A 25018-nucleotide genomic window follows, 5' to 3' on the forward strand; every position below is an offset into this window, starting at 1 on the left:
TAGGATGGACAGTGAGAGTGCAGGCTGCTGCACAGTCTCTCCCCTTGCCCCCATCGCTCCATGAAGACTAACGGCCTGCTCACAAGCAGGGCATGATTTGGAAAAGTGAAATCTGAATTGGGGAACACATCATGCTCATGTCCAGTTCTGGGCTTTCACTGTGCTCTGTCTCTGGCTGAGGGGATCTCTGCTCTTCCCAACCACAGTCTACCTGGGAAGACCCTACTCAAGCCCAGCCACCTCCAAATTGAAGTACTAATGCCCAGGCTGCCCCTTTCCCTTCGGGACCTCCATCCCAAAGTGCGGTATGTGAATATACAGAGCACCGTGACTCTCAGACGACTTCATGTAATTTTCTGAAAGCAGGGACCGTGACTTCTTTCCTTTGGTTCCCCATAGGATACAAAAAATGGCTCTGAGGCAGATAGAAAAATACTTGCAGAAATAAGGAAGATACAATATGAATTTTCAGACTTATCAGTTGACTAACTGCCGAGTATTTAACAACAGTCTTTCCTTCACCAGTCTTATCAGCTCACTTCAGTAGTCTCATAAAGGTCTGTGCTAATGTTCAATTTCTATAAACTACTTAATAAATATTTCACTTTACATTGGCATAACCCATGATAAATCCACAGGAAATAAGAGCCACCAGCAGTGGTAGGATCAGAATACTTTAATAAGATACCAGTGTCAAAATACATTTCCTTATAAAGTTAAGCTCCCATACAGTTATAATGTTGTCAGTAGGAATTCGACAATATAATAATGTTCATGAAATCGTTACGTTGACAGGTAGGGTTAATATGAAGCTTGGAATATTTTTCAGTGTTTTAGTAAAACTGCAAGGGTAAAATGCCCTTAATGCCAGGGCAACACACACAGGAAATCAAATACCAGCATTTACATGTCAGTAACCCTTCAAGTTCTGCCTGTGTGGGGTAACGCTGTGTGGGGTAACGCTGTGCAGCTAAAATATGATTTAGACAACACCATGACTAAGGAATTTCTCATATAACTTAAATTTCTTTTGAAAGCTACTTTTTGTTTCTGGCAATAAGTCCCTCCGGGCTTACTAAATAGTTGGCCTAATGTGCTTTGTGTGTGTTTTTAGAAACTTCTTCGTTGTACCCATTACAGAAAAGTTCCATGTAATTGGTATTGAAAAACCAGAGGTGTCGTCCCTCTTACCCAGTGAGTTGCAATGTGCTCTGGGAACGCTATTTTCAGTGCTTCCTACCTATACCTGTCACTGCCCGACCCAGAGACCTCAGCCAGGGCCTGCAGCTCGGGGCCATCCCTGGAGGCCTTGCAGGGCCATCTGGCTGCCAGCTCAGGGGGGCTGCAAGGCTGGTCTGGACCAGCTGCTCTCCCGCTGTGCAGCCTCCTCCTCAGTCCAGCTCCACGGGGCTCCAAGGTCGTGAGCTTGGAGGACGTGGACCGGGTCACTATACCATTTCTGACCCCTCATTTGCATGAATTCCCATCTAAACCATCTCATGGTAGTTCTGGAAATGTCTAAATGTGCCGTGTGAAAGACCATCCGAGTCACATAGCTCAGTGCACTTGAAGGGCTAGCAACAAAACCTTAAGAAAAGTTAGAGCACTTCCCCGCCCCACCCCCCGACCCCACAACGTGCCATCAGACCCTCTTGGCAGCAATAATAATAATACATACATACATAGTACATAGAGAACATGAGGGGATAGCGCGCAGTGCTCCCACTGAATGACTCCACTGCTCGGATTGTCACACCTATGGCATATCACAGATGGCAAAAAGCCGACAGAGGGAGGCCTTCCACAGTGTCCGTACAGGCCGTGGGAGCACTGGACAAGTCTGCAGTGTCCACAACACCAAGAAAAATTAACAGCTTTGAAAAGATCTTAAAGTGATTTTGTGAGCAGGATTCCATTTCCGTTTCTAAGGTTTTAGATATTACAGAGTACCCATATATATGATAAACACTTAACCCAGATATAAATTTTCTCTTTTAAAAAAACTCAGTTATGTTTTTGAATAATAATAAAAAATCCACCGAATGCGGGGGAAAAACACCAGTTTAGGAAAAGCCACGCTGTGCAGCCTTCACAGATAACCACATACGTTGGAGTTGACCCTTCACATTTCTTTTTTTCCAAAATCAGAGCAGAGTCAGCTTAAACCAAAAAAACCTGAAATTTACAATATGGTGATTAGTTTTAAAAAAGAAAGGAGAAGGGCTCTGCAAGGGAGAAGCCACAAGCTTGGAAAGCAACATCATTTTTGTTTCTCTTTGGCAACAACAGTAACGAGGAATCTTTTTAGTAAAACGAAGCTAACGCTCTCCCTACAGGAGAACAGACATGCACCAAACTTGTTAGTGTGGACAGTTGTGTGTGAGAAGGAGAGAAAGGGAGAGAAACCTATAGATAATATAAATTAGAAGTAATTGAAGGTGGGGAGGAAAAAAAATCTTACAAAATTTAAGAACATTTCAGAACAGGTAAAACAATTGTGTACTTTAAAAATAGGGATAATAAAGTGAGCATCTCAGAAAAAGGCCACTGCGTGGTGACCTGGGCAAGTCTGCCAGGTAAGTCCATCTTGTAAATAGTGTGCTGGTGTTAGAAATACCTAGTTACAAAAACAGATGGAGAGAGTGAAGCTGGTGGGACGGTGTCGGCAGAGGTGCTGCCCAGGTGGAAGGCCTGGCTCAGGTGGCCTGGTCCAGGGCTCTGAGGAGGTCCCCTCCTTGCAGGAGCGTGGAGCTTCCCAGCACGGGCACGTTCACCTCACAGTCATATCTGGTCAGTTCAGGCAGCAGGTAGGACTCAAACGAGGGCCCGAGCAGCCGGCTTGCCATGCCTGAAAGAAGGGTTGGTACCATAACTTAAAGGCCTAAATCAAACATCTGGAAAAGTGACTGGGCGATACCAATAGGGCAGCCCTAATTTCACTCTGCTCCTTCAGTGGTGTCTCCCCCATGGTCTGCTGCACGCCTGGGGAACGTGTCTGCCTTCAGACCCATTGCCTCAGGCGGGGCGCTGAGACCCAAGAAAGAAGACAGCGCGAGGTGCGGGCTGCAGCACAGGGAGGTGGATTGCTGGTCCCATGCCTGCTGGCAGCAGGGAGGAAAGGCTGAGAGGGAGTTGTGAACCACCTGGCATCTATGCTCACATACACAGAACATGCAGAACGCACACACACATACACGCGCACACACAGCCTGCCTCAAGATTCAAGGGTCTGAAAATCCAGTTTCCAGTCACCACCCTCAGCAGTCCTTTCTTCTTGCCTCTGTGCTATTCTGCTGAGGAGGCAGACCAGTGAGTGGCAGAGGGGACATTCCCAGTACGCACACAGGCCCCATCCCAGGGAGGAAAGGCTTAGGTGGCAGCAGAGAGCCTGGGAGCCCTGCGTTCTGCCCCTCCGATGTGAGATGCCCACCTTCCTTCCCTTGCCCTATCTGCAGAGCCTCGTTCCTCGTTTTGCAGGAGGCCATTCCCTCCTGCACCTCCTAGCCCAGGTCCTTGCTGGGGTCCATGCCTGCCTCCCCAGCTTGACTGCTCCTGTGGACAGTATCAATGGATACCTGCTCACCATCCCTTGCTAACTTCTCTTATTCATGGTCAGAAGAGAGTTTAATAGGATTCAATTCTTTTGAAAAGAATATGATTTCCCCTTGATTTCAATATTCACGGTAACTTGTGGGCTTCATAACAGGAAGAACAGTGCTGGCTACCTCTTACTGCACATAAATGTATACTAGTCACTGAACTCAACAGCAGAGCCAGAATTTAAGCCAGGGCTGTCTGGCGGTTCTACAGCCTGGACTCTGAAGCACAGAACTAGAACTTTCCCCAAACTCTACTGCTGAGGAAATTGCCTTTTAGGACAGGGGCCTGGTATGTTTTTCCGTAAACCACGCATTATTTTCGTGCCAAACAGAAACCTCATGAAGACATCTATGTTTCACAAGATACTATCAAGACGAAGGTGGCCCAGGGTTGAAGGCAGGCATCGGTGCCTGCAGTTGAACCAATTCCAGTGGGGTGGGCCTACCAGAGCTTTCCAGGCTGCTCTCCCTGCAGCAAGTTTCGGCATGCTCTCAGCACCTGCCCGAACTCAGAGAGACACCCCAGTGTGCCCAAGGGACTTTAAAAAAACACATCCATATGAAGAAGTGAGGAAGTGGGAAGGCTCCGGGATTCTCAGGGTGGAAAGAGCCCTGGATGGCACCTGATCATGGGAGGATTCCCTCTGAAGCCCCAGGGAAGGAGCACTCCCTTCTCCACGCAGCAAGCTCGTCCCTGCATAGACCAGAGATCCTCTGCCCAGACCCCTTCCCAACTCTCTGAACTTTCTCTTTAACAGGCCCTCACCACTGTGGCTGCCCGCTCTTTCTTCTGAAAGTGCTCTTGTCAGTCAACAGTGGGCCAGTGTTCTAGGGGTGGCCAACCCAGTGTTCAGCCCTCTGTGGGCAGCAAGTAGTGGTCTGCATTCTTCCTTCAGTATTCTAGCCTGAGTTTTTTAGTTGTGTCTCAGACCCACCCCCTGGGGGGCCTGGTCACTGATGTCACAAGGAACTTGTGAGGAGGTTCCCTAAATCCAAGGAGACCTGAGCCCTGGACATGTGACTTCAAGTCAAGCACTTCCCTGTGCCTGGCACTGTGCAGACGCTGGAAAAAAAAATAGAGGTGGGCTTCCCCCGGCATTGGATCCTGAGTACACCCACCTGACACCTTGTGGGCTGACGACAGGCTGTAGTCCTGGTACTGCGTGGCATAGCACTGTGCGGGGAACCTGCTCTTGCTGTTCTCCCCGGGACTGACGGCAGATGGAGGCTGTGGCAGCGGCAGATGTCTCAGGGGATGGCCCAGGCCCCTCACAGGATTTTGGGTGAACTTACCTGAAAGACCAAAGTCAGAGAGTGACGGTAGCACTGGCCTGAGGGAGGGGAGAGGCCAGGAAGCCCTAGCATCCCTTTCCTTTATAAAAGGTGCTCAGAGTCACCAGAACTACAGCCAGCCTTCAGGACCCTCTGATGGCGTCATCTAAGTCAGAGTGGAAATGGAAAAGTTGGGTGTGTGGGACTGGGAGAGGGACAGAGGATATCACCCCATTCTAACAAGGCTCAGAGAGGCAGGTACGGTCTGTGGCGAGTGAATGGAAGAACCAGGATAGGCTCCTGAGCCCCAGTCCTTCCAGCAGAACCCCCAGGAGGCCTAGGCCTGTGGCCGCTGCTCACCATTGGGGACATTTGTGCTCAGTGGCTTGTCCGGCATCAAAGGGCAGCTCCCACCCCTGAGGTTCTTCATCCGTTTCCACATCAAATGTGAAGTGCTGCCACCAGGTGGGTCCCCCTGGGAGTAAGAAGGGCAGATGGAAAGGGGAAAGGGCCAGAAAACCAGGTCCCCAGACTGGGTGGGTTGGTTGGGCCTGGAACAGGGCTGTCACTGGCTTGAAAGGGCCACATCCCCACCCCTCTCAGCAGCCCTGGGTTCCCTAAGGTCTGTGGACAGGCCCCTGTGGCCAGTCGGGATGGCTCACCCCACTCAGGTCCTGGAAGGCTTGCTCTTCATACTCCAGCTGTCGCTTCAGCTTCAGCTTGTTGGAGAGGGCTACCATGGCCGGGCTCAGCACGTCTGGGCCTCGAGCCCCAAAACCCTTTGCAGACCTGCAAGCCCGAGAGAGCAGGCTATGAGGGAGTCTGAAGCCTCATGCCACCCAGTGCCTTCTCATCTTAGGGGCCCTTCCAGGCCCAATGCTTATGCCTGTGATGACTCAAAGACCCAAAAGACAGAGTCTCAGAGGCAGGCTGTGTACCCGCAGGCCAAGCCCGAGCTCTGCCTCCTTCCTCAGCTGTAAGATGCTGAAGGGCTCAAGCCTCCTGGTCTGGGGATGGTGGCCGCTTGGCTGGGTAGTGTTAGTCCTTAGGTGGTTTCTTCTGCTCCGTCTCTCCCCTGCCTTTTGCTCCCACTGAAAACTAGTTAGGCTGCTCTCTAAAGGTCAAGTACCACCGGCCCCTGGGAGTGGCAGGTCATGTACCCACCACTGTGGCTTAGCCCAGCGAGCTCTCAGCTGGTGAAATGAGCATGCTGGGGAGATGGGAAGGCACTTCTGGAGCCTGGGCACAGCTCGGAGAGGCTGCAGTGGTGGGGACCCGGGGGCAGTCAAAAGGCAAGGGGGAGGCATGGGCATCTTTTTGCTTTTTTCAACCAGGGAAAATCATCACTCAGTTTTCTGTGTTCTGTGGCTCAGATGATGAACCCAGATAAGAAAGGCATTCTGGTGGTGGTTCGAAGGGAGACACTGAGGTACAGGGCTCTCAACAAGCCACTTCTTTGCCTGCCCTCAGTCTCCTCCAGCCCAGATAAAAACCTGTCCTATGCTAGGCCTCACGTGGCTCGAGGTGATTCCCCAAAGTCTGAGCTCAGAGAAGGGCTAAATGGGGTATCAGATGGCTGTGGAGAGGGGCAGGGGCCTCCCTGGGGGTCCAGCTATCTCACTAGTGGGTGCTTCTCTGTTCCGGCCCTACTGGTGCAGCCGAGTGCCTGCCACTTACCTTGTCTTGAATGTGGAGATATGGGGCGGGGAGACAGGGGGCCCCAATGGTGCCGCTCCCAGGAACTCTGTGCGCTGATCCCCGACGGCCCACTTTGTGGGCCCAAAATGTAATGGTGGATCTGGGGGCCACTGGGTATTAGATCTGCCCCCCATGGAAGAGAGAGGGGTGCTGGCCTGGCCACAGCATGGTGGCAGGGATGCTTTGCTTCCGGCATCAAAGAAGATGGAGGACATGGGCCGGTGCTCGGGCTCTGTCTTCTTGCTCTCCAGCTGCTGCTGAAACTTGTCCAGGAGGAAGGGACTGTGCGGGGCTACAGGGGCCAGTGGCTGGAAGATGTTTGTCATGGCACTGAAGCAGTGCTGGGGGGTGGACTGTGGGTTCTCCGCCAAGAGCCGCTCCTCGGGGCAGATGGGGCTCAGCTGGAAGTCTTCCCCGTCCATGGGAATATAGGGTGCCAGTGTCTCCAAGTCCAGCTCATTGAAATCCGTCTGAGGGGAGACAGCACGGGCAAAGAGGCAAGGGGGTTGGTACGACCTCACAAACACTATTCCAACTCGGCTCCTGCAGAGCCATTCATCTCAAGTACCATTTCACAGTGCTGCTCAAACACCTCCACTGGCTCCCTAGGGCCTATCAGGAAAACCTCAGACTTGGCTGTGTCATGTACATGACCTTGTATCATGTACCAGCCTTCTCCCGAGGTGACCCCCTCTTCACCCTGCACATTGAGAAATGTTCTCCTCTCTCCATCCCACCTGCCAGAGCCCGCCTTCTCTCTTGAAGCCGAGCCAGCCCTGTCTACTCCAGCCTGTGGTGGTTGTCCTTGTCCTACAATGCTTAGGCCTGTGGTGCACACTGTGGCTTTTTTGTCCTCTTCTCCCTCCTGTAAGCTGGCACGGGCCTAAGCAAGCAATGAGTGTCCAGGTCCATCTGTGGACTCTTGCAGAGGAATAGCCAGACCCCAGGGATAGAAGGACTTTGGTTCCAATCAGCAGATACTCAGATCATCCCTTAGCATGGCAGTGTCATGACGGACGCTACAGGGAATATAAGCAGATGCGGAAAACAGTTTCTACCTTCAGAGACTGACACCCTCACTGGGTGTCAGCTGACTAATGACTGCAATACTAAGCAATCTTTAAGGAGCAGAAGCAGATAGTTGTGATTAAGTGCCACATGATACATACTACAGGAGTTCTGAGGAGGGAGGGTGATAGAAAAGCTAAAATAGGGAACGTTTTGCAGAGTAGCTGGGATTTGTGCCAAGTAGGATCAAGATACAAACTAAATGGTAAAGCAGAAATCTGGTTGAACTCAAGACTAAGATAAATGGGGGATTAATGGTTTTCCCTGGGGTTTTGTAAGACACGTACCCCTCCCTCTACCTTATCCTTGTTTACATAGTTTTTGCAAGAACACTGGCCTTATGTAATAAATGTGTTCCTGAAAAGTTTATGTAAATGAAAAATTGTCAAACAGATGTTATTTTAAAATGCATTTCATATAAAATGATTATTTTTTTAAATCACAAGATGAATGTGTTTGTAAAGGGATTGTCCCCTATGTTTATACATGTTTTTTGCATTTGGCTATGCTTGTTAAATGTAGGGCCTGTTTAAAGAAAGGTGCAGTGGTATTTCGGTTTTCATGTGCACTAAGAAAGTTATCTAAGGAGATAGATATGCTGGAAGAACTGGATTTGACAGTGGGAGGAGGGGGTGACCACAGGTTCCATTAGCCTGCACTCTCACCTTGTTCAGGCACACACCCTACCCTGATCTCCACAGCCACCTACCTGGGTACTGCATTGGTCCTTGGCCTCTGTGTCCATCGCGAAGAGCTTCTCAATCACTTCAATCTTCAGGTCGTTATCCAAAGATGTATAATAGTCTTCAGGGCTATTGGGCTAGGGGCCAGGAAGGAGGGGGACAGAGTCAAAGATATGGCACTGGTCTCCCCAGAACTCCAGCACGGAAGAAGAAATGCATTCCTGGACCCAAAGGTTCAATTCCATTCCACCACACAACTATTTGTAGAGGGGCCACTAATTAACAAGCTGTATGAATTAGGTCAATTCATCAACCTTTTTCAGCTCCAGTCTCCTCCTCATAAAATGAGGCTACTATCGCTTCACAGGTCCTTCTGGAGGAACAAACAGAATACAGGCTGCGGCCAGCAGGGCTGTGCAAACTGCAGCTCTATGCCACATATGGGATGTTACTGCCCTGCACAGGGACTGAGCTGGGGGCTCAAAGCCCTTCAAGGAGCTTATTTCAGTGGGGTTGGGGGATGAACACTGAAAGGAAGGAAATAGCTCTGATACCTGGTAGGTAAGTGTCACGGCCACTCTAGGGGGCTCTGTGATAACTGGAGAAGGAGAAGGACAGTACCTGTCCCAAATGTCCCTTCAGCCATCTGGCAGCAGTCATACATAAGGAGCCCTCTCTGTGTGCTCGCCTTAAGAGGGCTGCTCACCGTGGAGCAGCTGCTGCTGCTGGTGGCACTGGGGGTGGTGCTGCCCGGGGCGGCTGCCTGGGGCACGGTGAAGGCAGGCAGGCTCCCAGCCTCGCTCTGGGTGCTGTGGCTCCTCAACTCTGTGGCCCACGGCTGGCTCGGGGGCAGGATGGCCTTGCCATAGGCTGAGGATTCCTCGAAGTTCTGATTCCCTGTGGAGACAAGGGCCTGGGAGGTGAACACCCACAACCATCGGGCTCACCCCAAGGCAGACGAGTCCCAAACACTGCAGAGAAGGCCCTAAGAGGGTCTGGAAGGCATGCCTGGGGCTAGGCACACCCTGGGGCTTAGCTGGGACACACGGGCCTCCGACTCTGGCTGAGTCAATGCAGAGACTCCCTGTAAAGGGAACAGTCTCCTGGAACATTTAATTTTCAGAGACTAAATATAGTAGGAGCCACTGTTCCCTAAAGAGCAATCCGGAAGGGTAGACGAGGAAGGTATGAGAGGAGAATTGGGCTATTTGCCTCAGTATTGCCACAAACAAGCTGCGAGACCTACTGGCCAAGGGCCCGCTGCATTTGAGATTCTCTTCAGCGGCAATCCTCACGTGGCCGCTGTAGAACGCATCTAAAAGGGGCTGGCACAGTCCAGGGTGAGCACCACTCTTGCAGCCACAGCAAGGCCAGGAGAGGGTGGCAGCGGGTTGCCAACTGGGGAGCATGGGGCTTCAAGGGTGTTTCCAGGATAGGAGCAGCAGAGGGCTGAAAACCCTGCTGGGGTCCCCAGTGACTTACATCCCTAGAGACAGGCAGACACTTGAATGAAGTCTTTGGTTTGAGGGCTTAATCCCAGGCCTCAATATGGTCTCTGTGTTTTTGGAATTATCCTTCCCAACATTATTCCAACTTAGCTCTCTGCCTAAATAAGCAATCTGTCCTTCCAGACCCTGGTAGGAATTGGCCCCTTCTCTTTGACAGTGTCCAAGCTGCCTCGGAGCAGATCCCTCACCTCTCCCCTCCCTCTCATCTCAGACTCTCACCACCCGTGGTGGAGAATCGACTCCTCAGGGGAACGTCCTCTCTTAACCCCTCCTCATACAGCACTTGCTGAGGTTGGATATGGGATGGTCTTATCAGGGCAGAAGCGTGTGGTGTTCTTTTGTGCTCAGCAGAGCCTGGCCTCTAACAGGTGATTAACAAGACTTGGGGAAGGGGCTGGGGTAGCTCTGGTTAAGAAAAAGCTGTAGCCAGGGAGGCCTGTTATGATAAGAACTCTTCCCAGCCCCAACAGGGTTCCAGGGGCCTGGCTTAGCTAAGAAGCACCCACCGAAATCCAGAGAGATGATGGCGTCTCCTGGGGTGGGAGCCAGCTGGGCCAGCTCCTCAGGCTCCTCCTTTAGCTTGGTGAATAGGAAGTTACTCTTCTCAGACACAGCCCCCTTGCCACTGCTATCAAAGATGCTGTTCATGGCCATCAGGTGGGGCTTGAACAGGGATTCCGTCTGGTCCATGGAGAACACCACGTCATTCTTCTCAATCTCACTAATGGGGGAAAAGAGCCGTTCAGATCTTCCACATTTTCTAGAAAACTTCTGCTCCCCCAGATGCATGGAAACCCTGACAGCTAAGCTCTCAGACAAAAAATGGGTAGGACCCCAGGCACTGGCATCTTATAAAGAACCACACAATAGAAGTGTGTGAGCCATGGAGGTAGTGACAACAGGGGTATCCTCTGAATGTATGTCCATTTCGGATTGTGTTTTATTAAATATTATTGCACTTGAGTGGGGTAGTATGTATGAGGTCTGAATGCTTTTGTTTTTCCCTATTTCTAGAAACAACTAGAAATGACGTCCTCTAGCTTTCTTTCCAGGTACTATAGAGTGAAGGCATGACATCTTTTTTTCCCAAAAGCATGACCAATTCTCTTTCCTTTTTCCCCATTCAGAAAATATTGACTACTGTGTGCTATCTGCCTCCCCACCTGGGTCAGATGCATGGCATAAATGACAGATGACAGGGAAAGGGCAGAAAAAAAATCCCAACCCAGTATCCCAGTGTTCCAAGACATCCACAGGAATCCTCTCAGTCACTAGGGTTAGCCCTGCAAGAGCTCCCTGAGGTGGTGCCCAGGGCGCTGAGAGGCCTGGCATCTCCTAGGCCTGTCATCCTCAGTCTGGGAAGCTTGGGCACCCCTACATACCCTGCACCAAGGCCCGCCAGCCCTCACACACTCACCTCAGAACGTAGTTGACACACATGATGCACTGGGGCTGCAGGTTGCGAGGGTTGTAGATGACTGTCCCCTGGGTTTCCAGCCACACGTAGCCCCCATGCTTTGCGAGCATCCGGTACTGGCCACTTACCACCTGGCCCTTGGTGCACACTAGGGGAGAAACAGAGCTGAGCTTAGGGAGGTGGGGCAGGGGTGTGCACCACAGGCTCAGCAGATCCCATGGGAGGGCAGTCTAATCTGCAGAGGAACAGACAGAACAGGGCACCAGGACAGTGAGGACCAGGGAGAGTGACCTGGGAGGGAGCTTAGGGATCACCTCAGCCAACTCTCCATTTTAAATCTAGGAAAAAGAGGTGAGAAGAGGTGAAGTGACTTGCCCAAGGCTGTCTACTGAGGGAGGGACCCACTCACTGTACAACTGTGCAGTGGCCCATCCCCAATCCCTGGACAAGTCGGGCTCACAGACCAGCTCAGCTATAAGCAGAACCAAGACCAGAACCTGCCTTGCTTTCTTCACGGGGTTCAATGGGAAGAAGCCCCTTCACACTGGGTAAGGGGAGCCATCCCCTGTCAAGCACTCCAGGTTGGGGGACTTCTAAGCAGCTTAGAGAAAGCCTGACCTCAGGGCAGTTTTTTTGTTGTTTTTTTTTTTGTTTTTTGTTTTTTTTTTCCCAGCAGACCCACCACCAATACCTGCTTATGAATAAAAGCATTTAAAAAATTGACATCTTTGATTTTTCCAGGTCATCTGTCAGGCTTGCCACCTTTCGGTGCGGTGAAGGTTTGTGATCCACAGCAAAGGCAGAGGCAAACCACCTCACCCTTTCTCAGTTGGGGTTGAGAAAGGTCTGGGACCCTGGCAGCCCACACAGTCTCTTCTTAAGCTGTAATAAATCTCTTACACTCCTTCTTCTCCCAACTGCCCAGCTAGGCTTCCTGCTTATGAGGTTTTTCCTCTTCTAGATTGTTCTACCAAGTGTTCATTTAAAAAGTGCTTTTATTGTCTACCTTGGGGAAGGGTTTCACATCACAGGACTGTCCCTCCCCAGTCTAGAATGCTCCATCTTCTGCCATTCAAAAGGAATCAATACATCTCTTTAAAGTCTAATAATGTTAGAATTTTTGGTATTTTTCTGAACTGCCCATTCCTTGGGAATTTACAGAACTGCAGCTCAGAAGCTCCCAAATCACAGAGACGTTAGGAAAGAGCATGGAGGGCGGATTGGGAAATCTTGCTAGTTTGGGGATTTTGAGAAAGGAACAATCCTTCTTGGTTTTGGTTTCCTCCTCTGCAAAACAGGATATTGATAATAATAGTAGTAATGGTAATAATCGTCATCATTAGCTACCCAGTATACCACTGCCATTTGTACTGAGGATCGACTATATCTACATGGCTTATCAGGTACATAAGTGTTGACCAACTGTCACCAACAAATTTTGTATAGGAAAAGCCACCTCTTTCTTAGAGGTACTAATACGTATTGTGCCCATGCCCTGTCACAGACAATTTGTTACACGTTGGTAGAGAGTGTCATGAGGGGCCACTTGGAAGGATATCCAGGTTCTCCTGGTAGGCTTGCAGGCCTCCTCCCCATTCACCAGCCCCGTACAGCTGAAGAATGTGGCTGTCTTCATACTAGTGCAGTTTAGTAATCCTTTACACTTACGTTTTGCTTTCCTCTTCAAAATTTAACAAGCACCTGCAAGGTGCAAGAATTCCTGTAACTTACGTTTGTATAGTGTTCAAAACTATCTGATAAGATGAATTCATTTCTGCAAAGCATTTAGAACAGTGCCTGGCACATAGGGCACTCACTAAGGATTAGGTCATCATCACTGCATTTCATAGGCAACACCATGGGGTGCCTGTTATTATTCCCACTTTACAGCTGAAGAAACTGAGGCTTAAAACTACAGAGTGATTCCACCTCAGTGGAAACAGTAGACAGAATTATAGTTCAAATTAAAGATTCCTAGTCTAAGCTTTTTCTGTTTGCTCTTAATTTTTAAAAATAAATGTCATTGTGGTCAAATTTACCTTCAATAAAACACACATCCATTTGAAGTATACAGTTCAACAAGTTTTGACATACGTACAGTGAAGGCGTAGAACTTTTCCATCACCGCCCCCACCACCCCATTTTTTATGCCTCTAGGCAATCTTCATTCCCACCCTGGTTCCAGGCAACCACTCTTCTGCTTTTTGCCACTATATATTCGAATTGTCTTTTCTAGATTTCCATGTAAGTGGAATTGTATAGGAGTATCTACTCTTGTGTCTGGCTTCTCTACACTCAGCATGTTTTGAGATTCATCATGGTGTTGCAGGCATTTGTGGTTTATTCCTTTTCATCAGTGAGTTGTATTCTGTTGCATGGATGTACCATAATTTGTTTATCCATCTGCCGTTGATGAATGTTTGAGTTGTTTTCAGTTTTTGGTTGCTGTAAACATTTGTGCATAAATCTTTGTATGGACATATTTTCATTTCTCGTGGGTGCAGCTAGGAGTGCAATTGCTGGATTACATGTAAAGTATATGTTTGTAAGAAGCTGCCAAGTTATTTCCAAAGTGGTTGTATCATCTTGTCTAATCTTTTAAACAAAATCCTGTGCCACAGGAAGGATAAGTATTTTCTTTTAATACAAGGAAACTGAGGCCAGAGGGTTATGATTTGCTTCACAGCTTACAAGACAATAGTGACAGAGTCTGAGCTACACAACACGTCTCGTGGCTCCTAGTACAGTGGTCTCTTGATTACCTGGGTCCACAAATCACTGGAAAGACCAAATTTGCTGTTGCCACTGTCCTAAACCATCATGGACTCAACCAGGGAAACAACTTTTACCCTTCCTGCTCTCCCTTTAGCTGTGCCAGAGGCTCCTCTGCTGCACTAAAATGATTCTTGCACAATTTCAAGTGCCTGTATTTAACTTATTTAGACGGTCCTTAATGCAAACCAAATTCAGGGCTCTTACTCTTTTTGATCAAACAGTGCAGCAAGCAAAGGTTTTAACTGCATTTCTAACAATTGCAGGCAAGGGCCTGCTCTGTCAGTAGAATATAATTAACGCCAGCTTTCTAATCATCTGGTCATTAATGCCAGCCTTAGTGAAGGGCCTGCTGCTTAATAGATAGGAAAATAAGATTAAAGGCCATAAAAAGCCTAACAGCACATAATATCCTCATATAACAAAGGCAAACTGACCCCTAACCTCGCCCCCAGAGTAACAATGTACAAATTATTAATCCATTTGGAAATTACAGCTTTCAATGATCTAAATCTGGTTGAGCTTCTCCAGGCATTTCAACGGTAAACCTTTACAGGCTAAGACATACATGGGTGTCAATGGGGGACCCCGGTGTGTGACTCTGGACCCGTCTCAAACCTGAGCGTCCAGTTATTCTAGAGCATGTGTGTGACTCTGTAGTGCAACTTTATTTGCAAAACCTCAAGGACAAATGAGAGACACGGGTCAGGGGCAAGGGGCAAGCTCCTGTCAGTTATAACTGTCATTAACCCAATTTCCAACCCATGCAGATTTCCCTTTGCTGGATGTGGGCTTGTCCCTTTGCTAGCTATGGGTTTCTGAGCTCAGGGCAGCTTTACTTGGCTCCATCAGGGTGAGAGAGAGCCTGTGATTTCTATTTGGGCTGTGAATTACCTTTTAGTGTGCCTAATGCGTAAATACATGGATTCAGTGAAAAGCACCTTATTTTCTCTAGAGTCAGCAGAAAACATGAACCATTTTTATCCTAACCCTTTTTATAGATTGAAGATGTTCTAAAGAAGAACAAGAGGGAAAATCCTTTTTATATGCCTAGTGAGAAGTCACAATTTTTCTTTCCTTTGACAGTAGCTTCTTCTGCTTTCCCATCCTAGAAGATAAAAGACAATACCGTCCTCCAAGAATTCCCAGAAATTTTTACATTTGTCCCTTGCTTTGGCTTCACCCTTAGCTTGGAAGGAAGGCTAGACTTTTCCCTAGTTTTACATCTAAAGTCAGGAAGGTCCAGAAAGCCGGGCCCTGGGAAATCAGTGCGTCGGCTGGGCCAGAGCCTGGGCCCCTGAGTCCCAGTGCCTGGATGATTCTGTCACCTGCCTTTGAAAACAGGAACCCCTCAGGGACCAGGAAGCATGAAGGAATCCCAAAGGGAAGGCTGGAACCAGATGTTACAATTTCAAAGCTTGGGCAGGCTAAGGTGGGGTCACATTCACAGGCATAAAAGAGTACCTCCACCCCTACCCCATTTCTGGATTCCTGAGTGGGGCTGAATCTAGGTGGTGGTGGTGGTTGTTGTTGCTGTTGTTGTTGTGTGTGTGTGTGTGTGTGTGTTTTGCCAGAGAGCACAGTGAGAAGCTTCTCTGAGATAATCATAATGGGCCCTGTTGTACTGTCAAATCAAACCCAAAGCCATGAGGAAGAGGCAGAGGAACCAATAAGAAAGAAAAGATCTCATTCCTTAAGAGTGTTAACCATGTTCACATACAGCTTGCGGGGTTGTGGCTCTGTTGGCTGCTCTGAACTTGGCTGCCCTAGCCTTGGGGTAGATGGATGGATTTAGGAACCATGGACAAATGGCTGCACTTCATTTTCTCCCTTGCCAGCAGGGCCACTGGGAATCTTCTCAGACTTACTTTACCCATTTTTAATCCTCCCATAATCCTCTCAGCACCACTGTCTGTACCACTGTGGGCACTTGTTTTGAAGCATTCTTTTCCAAATATAGTTTTGCCCATAGGTTTATATAGTGCATTTAGTGCCTGTTCTGTACCAGACCCTATGCTAGATACTGAGGTTAAAGATATGAGCCACTTGTTCCCACAGAGCCCACAGTCCTCTTTTTTTCCTCAGAAATAAGACCCCTTAGGGCAGGAATCAATTCTACCAAGTTACATCACCCCCAGTGGGCCAAGTACAGGGTTATAGGCCCAGAGCCCTTGCACAGTGATGAGTTGCATGGATTCAAGGGAATGGTCCTGGATCACCTGCCTATAGGAAGCCTGAATTGGGAACATAGCCAAGGATACACTCTAGAACTTCTCTGTCCAATATGGTAGCTACAAGCCAAGTGTGGATATTTACATTTAAATTAATTAAAACTACATTGTATAAAATTCAGTTCCTCGGTTTCTCTGGCCACATTTCAAGAACATTTCCACTACAGAAAGTTCTATCGGGCAGCCCTCTTCTAGAGTCCTTGCACAACTCAGGCTTCCTTCAAACTGCAAAGCAGAGTTTCCATACGCCATCCCTGGGTTGCCTGGACAGCCTTTTCTAAAGCTCCCTTGATCCAGCAAGCAAGCTCTCTGAGAACTGTGGCTTACCTCAACACATGTGTTAAGCTGGACCCATACTATTTTCCCTTCTGTTCAGCCTGAGCCTCCCCGATCCTTCAAGGTCCAACTCGAGTGTCCTTGCCTCAACTCCCCCTGCCCTCCTCTTCTGTGAACGTATGTACTCGAATCTACAGCATGCACCCAAGTTGATGATATGTTGAATTACATGTTACTCTCTACAGTGCTGTTCCACAGGGTGTACAAACCACTGACTACACACAGGCACTCCGTGGAGGTGGTATGGGAGACTGAGACTCAACCCACCCTCTAGTGTCTCAGCTGTGTACCTTGGCACGGGTGTGTCTCCCTGGAGGAAGTGTCCTTTTTCTGATATGCACGAAGGAGTCTATAGGCTGGTGGCCAGCCTTGGTTTTCTAACCATCTTGAGGGCATGAGTCTTGTCTGCCACACAAGACAGCAGCTCTGTGGAGGAAGTGACCTGGTCTTCTTTCTCACCAATCACCCCCCACGCAAGGCCAGATACCACAGACACAAGGAAGCCACAAGGGGCACTCCTGGAACTCACAGTTCTGGTGACTCTTGGTCATGTTCTCGGAGTCTAGCGCATGGTAGAATTCATAGGCTGAGCGGCCAAGCAGCTCCTCAGGGTGGTAACCAATCAGTTCTGTGATTCTGAGTTTTCGAAAAGGCAGCATGTAAGGAAAAAAGACCATATTAACTTAGCACAGCATGTAGGCAGCAGCTAACCCCAGAAGGCAAATGAAACACACACATGCAGACGAACACAATCCAGACTTTCTCGTTGTACCATGTATCCAAGCAAAAGAACACTGTGCTCAATCTACAATTGCAAGTTTAACCAAACCCCTGTTGGTCCTGCCCTTCCTGACGCCATGTTTGGGAGGAGAGAAAAGCACCAGTTCTGAGGACTCCCTCTCCCCACCACCCCGGTACACACACATGTCTGTTCTCCAAGTACCACTGGAAGGGGCTCAACCCCAGGTTTTTGCAGATGAGGGAGTAGACATCCAGGAAGGGCAGACAATTGCTTGATGCCTACACAGGTGTCTAGGGACAGAGCAAGAATGAAAACTGGGGCCTCTAGTTGCTATGTCAAGCTCATTCTAGTGGAAGGCAGTATAAGTGAAACATGAAAATGATGTGGCCCCAGGTAGAGCCACCTTTGTCTCTGTGTCAACCAGCATGTGAGAGGGAGTCCAGGCAGGCAGAGGCAGTCTGTGCTTAAGCCTTCACTTTTCTGCAGGGCCTGCCTGTGACCTCACGTGCCTTCAGACACCAGGTTTGCCTTCCATGACTTTTTCCACTTGTCCCCCACATTTCAAGGAAAGGAGGGCGGCAAGGAGGTGCTGAGAGGAAGAAATACTAAATCATAGTCACAGAAATGTGCCTTATCATACTCCAATAGGCAGCTCTGAGATGACAGCACTTGGCTGTCATTTCAGTGTCCCTTTCTTCATTCTGTAAGGTATCTGGTTTTGATGGGAAGTGGGCAGAGGAAGGGGTACATGTGGAGAACCATGAAGGATCACTTAACACTCTTAGGACCCTTTGTTCTGTGCTGGAATCCCTAAAATAAAAACAAGCCCTGCCTGAGAACCACCAGGTTGGCCGCTTTACCCAATATCATGTCCTATTATATTAGGCTATATAATACCTCCATATTATCTCTCAAAATCTAGGTTCTCTCACAAACTTTAAATGATGGCTTCACTGTCTTGTTCACTTGGCCTATCACAAGTTAGAAGTGATGCCACAGTCTCATTATTACAACCCTACTTCAGAAGGCATGACTCCTGGATACAGTCCTGTAATTTATCCTTGTAGGGGATCAATAACACGGAGAGGAAAGCAGAAGCAGTGGCTCCTTATTTCCTGTCTCTGCTCTAAACCCATCCCCCAAACAGTTCAGCTTTCATATGTCTGTCAGACCAAATTGCCCTAAAATACTATTTGCATCCTGCCACACCCCTATTTAAGTATCTACAACTTTCACTTTTGCCAACCAGACCAAGAGTAAATGCTGCCTAACTTTCAGTTCCCCTGAGAACCTACTCTCCACCTTTTGAGCAATTCGATTTTCAACTCATCTGTAAAATGTTACGCACCCTCTGTCATGGAAGACCCCTCTCCCCTCAGTTCCCCATGCCTGGAAAACTCATTCTTGCTGCAGAAGCTTTATGCCTTCTCTTCTCCCCTCTTCTCCAAGCCCTGACACCTCCAGGACCAGCTCAAAGCCTCATCTTCTTCCCAGAGCCCTCTCCAATTCCTCCAGCATGACATCTCTCATGAAGTCCTAAGGAGTATGCACAGTATTACAGAAAATTATGCATTTGTCTCCTCACATCCTAGGCTGCCAATCTCTAACTCAGGGACCACTTTCTCCTTTTGCTTCCTCTATAATGGGTGCTTAGTAAAAACCTCAACAGCTGACCAGTAGATTGATTTTCTCTTTGAACCTACGGTACAAACAGACACCTGTCTATCCCAGCACTGCTAAGGAACCTGGGCACTAAGGATCTACTTTTCTTTCTAGAATAACGCGATTAACTGTCTCAATGTGCATGCACACACACATGCGCACATGCACACACACACACACACACAGAACCTGTCATGATATTCTGTCTATCCTTTCTTCATTCTGTAAGGCACCTGGTTTTGAAGTGGGCAGAGAAGAGACAAGTTCTCTGCTTGGGTGAGACTTTGGAGGTTAAAGCCTTTGTCAAACAAGGAGCAGCTCAATAGGGCTGAGAGGCTTAGGTCTCAGCTGATTCAGCCCAATGGAGATTTCTCCAGTGAGATCCTAGCAGCTCATTTGTGCCAGCCAGCTAGTCTCAGAGCAGAAGGATCTGTCCCTTCGCTTGACCCTGAGCAGAGAGGTCTCTGAACTCATTAGCAATGGATACATTATCTGGCAACCTGACCCTGGGGCTGGCACCCAAGTACACCTTGGCAAAGGTGGAGACGGGGTGGGGGGGAACAAGGAGACAGAACAGTGCTGGTCCTACGATCAACTAGCTTCGCTGCTGGGTCAGATGACTTTCAAGCTCAGCCTGGGAACTAGAACTGCATGAGTGAGCCCTGCTGACAATGGCCTGGCCATCTACAGGCTCACCGACTTGCCAGATAAACTGCTTCTGTTCCTGGGCAGGTATAGAATTTTCTAGAGACCCTCCAAAATGAGTCTACTGGCATGCTAGGAAAGATGTCTTTCTACTCTCCGAAGGAATTAAATTTCCTTTCGAGATTACAATCTTTAAATTAAAATGTTCAAAGTAGATGTTTATTATAATCAGCCTCATAATAAAATGTTTATCTAATTAATGTATCATCCATTCAAAGGCACACAATGGGCATGTTTTGGAAGTGGACAAACAAACCTAGATTTCAGAACTGCCAGATATCTTCCCAGTAGCAGCTTTCATTTATCTTGTCAACTAAAATAAATATTTAATGTCTTTCTTCATTCCTTTAAACAGACTACTATAAAAACTGGGAAATACACCACATCCCAAACACAATTGAAGAACATTTGAGTTGTCAAACTTCACAAAGCCAGGAAACCCCAACTTAAAGCTCATGGTCATTCGCCCCCATGTGCAGGCACGTAGACGCCAGTGGGGAGGTTAATGAACCGAGCTTGTTTATAAGGTCGCTCCTACGGCACACAAGGGCCTTCCCCGCTCATTTCCCCCAGGCTCCAGACAAGCCTTCCGAGCTGGGCTGTGATAACACAGGTTCATCTGCTCTCTCCATCAGGGGCCAGGGAACTGTTTTTTTTTTTTTTTTTTTTTTTTTTTTTTTTTTTTTTTTTTCTTTCTTTCTAATTAAGGACCCCTGACTCACTGGGAAAAAGAAAATCAGTTGGAGGTCAACCATAAATTTAAAAGTCAACTCAGTAGGGCTGTTCTAAGAGAAGAGAGAAATGTACGAGGACTTAATTCACCAGATTTCAAACATAAGAACAGAGGATACTTTTTAATAATAAAGTCAAAAAACAGCAGACCAAGATGCAGTGAGGAGAGAGATGCAGATAGATAGGCAGCCACAAGGAGGCAGAGGAAGGATGAAAGGAAATAGGAAATACGGTTTTAAAGGGGGTTGTTAAACTTTGAAGTTGGTGTTACCCCAAGTGCATATGTGGGCCAGCTCTCTGAGCTCCAGACTTCAGAGTGAGATGTGCCTTCAAAATGTAAAATGAATGATTCATTGCCCTTTACTCTCAAAACTGTTTAGAAGCTCTATTCAAAATACACCACTTATAGCAGAGTGCTTGCAAAAAAATTATTCTCTTGGCTTCAGTGTGAGTGCTGCCACCTCAAGGGGCAGAGAAGAATCCACCCAAAGGCCTGAGAAGGCTCGCTCTTCCTCCCTGTGTGTAATCGCCAGCACCCATCCATGTGTGGTGCAGCGCCACAGTCCTTGACTTGAGATGCCACTGCCTGGAGTCACGCAAGATCTGGCTGCAGTTTTTACCCCGTTCCCTACACGAGTAAAGGATTTGCTAGGTAAATTAATCATGTAAGCAAGATGGTGAGAGAGTATTTAAACTGTTTAAGAGGATAAAAGTTTTAAGCACTTCGTAACCACCTATTTGTTTTCCAAAGAATGTATCTGCTATTAAATACTTCAAGTCAGCTTGCTTTCCTTCCACACTCTGCCCATCGCCTCTCCTCAGCACCCCGTGATTTATCTCATTTTGGTTTCTATATGTGCTTATAAGCTTTGACACTGCATTTCCTTACTAATACCTACACTGTTCACTAACTCAGATTTCAGTGCCTTTGGTTGGTTTTAATGTATTTTCATCTAGATTTTGTTTGCTTTAAACGGTACTTAAGCTTTGTGTTTTCCTCAAATACTACATGGTTATATGAAATCTATACAACCAGCTCTGTAATTAATGGGAAATCCATTTCTATCCTGTCTGTGGAGTGTAACAGGGTACCTGTGGGGGTAAGTGTATACGTCGGAAGGTTGTGTGTGTGTTTTACAACTTGTGGCTCTTTATTTATAGTTATACTTACTGACATTATCTTTAGGATCCTCAACCTTTCCCTCACTTTTACCTTTTTTACTTATTCTCAACTTCTTTGTACAAAAACAATTCACCATAAATTTATCCACAGAACTTGGAATGTAGGCATCTTGATTTATTAAACTGTAACTCCTGATATTAGTATGTCCTATGTTGCATGAATCCAATGACAAAACAGGGTTGCCCTCAAATTCTTTACCTGTAAAAATTGTATGACCCTCTTTGTTGATTTGAAATTTTTACTGTAATTTTGAAAACTTTTCCCCTCGTGATACTGCTCCTATCCACATAATTTGGTTTTATAATTTATTTCTAAGATACAGGAAGACTCCTAAAACTAACAGAATCTTAGTAGGATTATATGATAATTAGAAAGGCTTTGCTTCTATCTCCCTGATGGCTTGCCTTCCTTCACAGTTCTCTCTTTCACCACTAGATGGCACCTCCACATGAATTTAAGAACCACCCTATTTTAAAGTTAAACTACTTGGGAACAACTTTTATCTTCCTTTTGGGTAAATGGAATGTTGTATTTTGTACCATTCACTGTGGTTTCATTAAATGGCTTATGTCTCAAACTCTCAACTCCTGGAGATCAGGAATCATCTCTTTTACTTTGATGTAATGGTCTCTGGCACACAGTTACATGGCAGATGCTCAATAAATGACAGTTAGTAACTGGTTGCTCAGTATTTTGGGAAACAGAGTAAGATGCCTATATTTGAGTCATAAATGAAGAAAAGATCATTAATTCCATCAATAATCAGGACATTTTTCTTTTACCCTGCTACTCAACTTGCTTCCTTGTGTAGAGCAGTTGACCATAGGTACATAAATGTGATTGACATAATTGTTATGAAATTTACTTTTTAAAGTATTTACTATTTTTAAAATAATTAATGCAAGACTTAATATGGTACTCTGATCCCTCATTAACAGGAGGACAAATGCATTTTGAACCATCTGTATTCCTTTATTCAATTTCAGATGTTTCCGAATAGGTTGTTTCAGATTCAACTGATTTGACCTGAGAGTTCAGTGTAAAATTAGAGTTGTCTTTTTCTCTTCCACTTCTCTCCCTTCTTTCCTGTGCTTTCATCTTTTTCTCCATGACCCTTTTTCTTTTTTTGCTTGATCGTGTCTGTGGTCTCAGTATATCTAAGACAAGTACCAAACTGCTTCAAAATTGATTTTGTGGATTCTAACTGCCATACATTTTCTTCAGATTCTAACTTTTCTTGTAGGAAAACAATCCCCTTTGTGGGAATCATAGCCCCTTGTGCAGATGTCATTAAATCTAGTGAATTTTCTGATTAAAATGGAGAACCCCTCACCCCATTAGGTATCATGGACAGGCATTGGTTTTTGCAGCATTTGTCTCTGAAGGGGAATTGAGGCGGAGAGTGTGTATATGTGTGCATGTGCATATGCTTCTCCCCATCCCAACACAACGAGTGAAAACAAAACGAGCTACCAAAACCAAAAAATCCCAGGCCTCATCAAAGCAATTAAGATATAACACTTAGGGATTAAGGACTTAAAATAGTCACTTCATCAACTGTCTAAGCCATGTCTGTGCCCTTGTTAACTAATCTGCTAATCGGTTAAACACAACTTCTGTGTGACACAGCATTCTATGTCTTTAAATGCTTCTACATGCAGCTCTCCAGCACCACTGAATTCAGACTTGGGGCCATGTAATTAGATTTCTTGAAAGGCAAGATTTTGCTGAAAATGCAGTGTGTCCCACAGAACTTATAAGCAATATCACCCTCTACATTATGAGTCACAAAGTCCTAAATCACGAGGCTTGATACTTCCTTTAAGCCAGAAGCTACCCTGCCTACCAGCCCTGAGCCAAACTAAGAAGTCAGCAGAGCGTCTTTCCCCTTTCTATGTACATTTCCTCTCCAGCCACATTTAGACATCCAATTCCTTGTGTTTCTCCCCCTCTTCTTTTGTCCAAAGGTTAGTACCTTAAGAAAATTACCTGAAACTCATTTAAACCAAGATAATGAATAAAGGATAATGCTGAATTACCCTTTCCAGAGGATTTCTTCTCTGTAAAAAGGATCAAAATCTTAAACTGAAAAAAACTCTCCTATTATCTAGGGATGCCAAGTTATTTTCTGGGACAGTAGGGTTTTCCGAGTGCTTATGGAGTCACATTACGGATGTGCTTCACTCACCAGGGTGAAGCACGTATCTGACTTTCATCATCCACAGCACTATATATGCTCCCAGGCTATATGGCTAGGTCAGCTTGAGCCACTTCACCTCAAAGCCAGTGACACAGGAGCTATGCACTGGGATTGTCCATGTTATCTCACAAGACTACTGAGAGGGGTGCATGAAGCTGTGTTCTGCCCAGAATGTTCACTTGAATACAAAGACTGCATCTGATAAATAACTTTACCTATAACATGGATTCCTACAGTGCCTGTCACTAAAAGGGCGATCTTCTTCTTGAACCACCATCATTATCACCACCACCACCACCACCACCACCACCAAGTGCAATAAATGGTGACTGTGTCGAAGTTCCAGGACGAAAGGCTTCATACATGACATTTTCTCCCTATGAGGTTAGAGCATTTCTTTCTACTTATATAACTTCCCACTAGCTGCAAAAGCTGTGAGTCTTGGCCCTACTGTGGTCAGAATTGAAGGACAGGAATGACTCAAGGATACTTTTACAAAAGTTCTGAAATTGTGCCACAAGTGGTGGCCCACTCTAAGAAGGGGCGACCAACCAACACCAGGCCAGTCTGGAATCAGAGGAGAGAAACCCCATCCTGGAGAGAAGGGTCCCTCCCATGAAGAAACCAGATGCCCTTGGGATGTCCAGCTGATAAGAGAAAAGTGGATAGGCCTAGGGGAGGCTGAGCAGGAGCTTTTTTCCTGGGGTTCCGTGGTTTCCTGCTGGCTAAGACAAGGCAGATTCTTGCTGATCTGGGGGTCAGATTCTTCCTCTTCCTGCCCCCCAGCCACTAACTGCCTTCAGAAGTGATTTCAGCTCCTTGAGTTTAGTGGAAGATTTTGCTTTGGAGGAGGCCAAGGACAGGAAGTAAGATATAAGCAATAACAAGAAGCCTCACACGTGTTGTGGTGTCTTGACTTCTCAAAGTGCTTGCACAGCCATTATCTCATTTTACAACAACCCCATGAGACAGGTTGAGAAAGTGTTATCTCTATTTTGGAGAAGGGGAAACTGAGATCTCAGGGTTTCCTGAGGAGAAACCCTAGAAGATGAGAAAAGAGTGACAAAGAGCTGCCACAGCAACTATCACCCTGGGACACATGGCGGCTCTAGATGCTGCAGAAAGCTGAGGTCGGGCGGGGAGATCTCTGCCAGGAAGGGCACATCCGGGGTGTGCTGCTCAGCAAGCCGCAGTGGCACTTACTCAAGCC

General features: G+C 47.1%; 1 protein-coding gene across 2 annotated transcripts in view; it reads right to left on the reverse strand.

Moving 5' to 3' along the window:
- Window positions 1-661: 661 nt before the first annotated feature.
- Window positions 662-25018, reverse strand: part of EPAS1 (endothelial PAS domain protein 1) — a 90369-nt gene continuing 66012 nt past the window's right edge. For both annotated transcript variants that reach the window (XM_050754724.1, XM_050754723.1), the window contains exons 7-16: window positions 17114-17220; window positions 11246-11393; window positions 10335-10549; window positions 9027-9217; window positions 8347-8457; window positions 6549-7039; window positions 5534-5660; window positions 5232-5346; window positions 4719-4892; window positions 662-2848 (exon numbers count right to left, since the gene is read on the reverse strand). In XM_050754724.1, coding sequence (XP_050610681.1) covers window positions 2697-2848; window positions 4719-4892; window positions 5232-5346; window positions 5534-5660; window positions 6549-7039; window positions 8347-8457; window positions 9027-9217; window positions 10335-10549; window positions 11246-11393; window positions 17114-17220 — 1831 coding nt within the window. In that variant the 3' untranslated portion in view covers window positions 662-2696. The remainder of the gene's footprint in view (window positions 2849-4718; window positions 4893-5231; window positions 5347-5533; window positions 5661-6548; window positions 7040-8346; window positions 8458-9026; window positions 9218-10334; window positions 10550-11245; window positions 11394-17113; window positions 17221-25018) is intronic.

The sequence above is a fragment of the Macaca thibetana genome, chromosome 13 (assembly GCF_024542745.1).
Source record: "Macaca thibetana thibetana isolate TM-01 chromosome 13, ASM2454274v1, whole genome shotgun sequence".
Lineage (NCBI taxonomy): Eukaryota > Metazoa > Chordata > Mammalia > Primates > Cercopithecidae > Macaca > Macaca thibetana.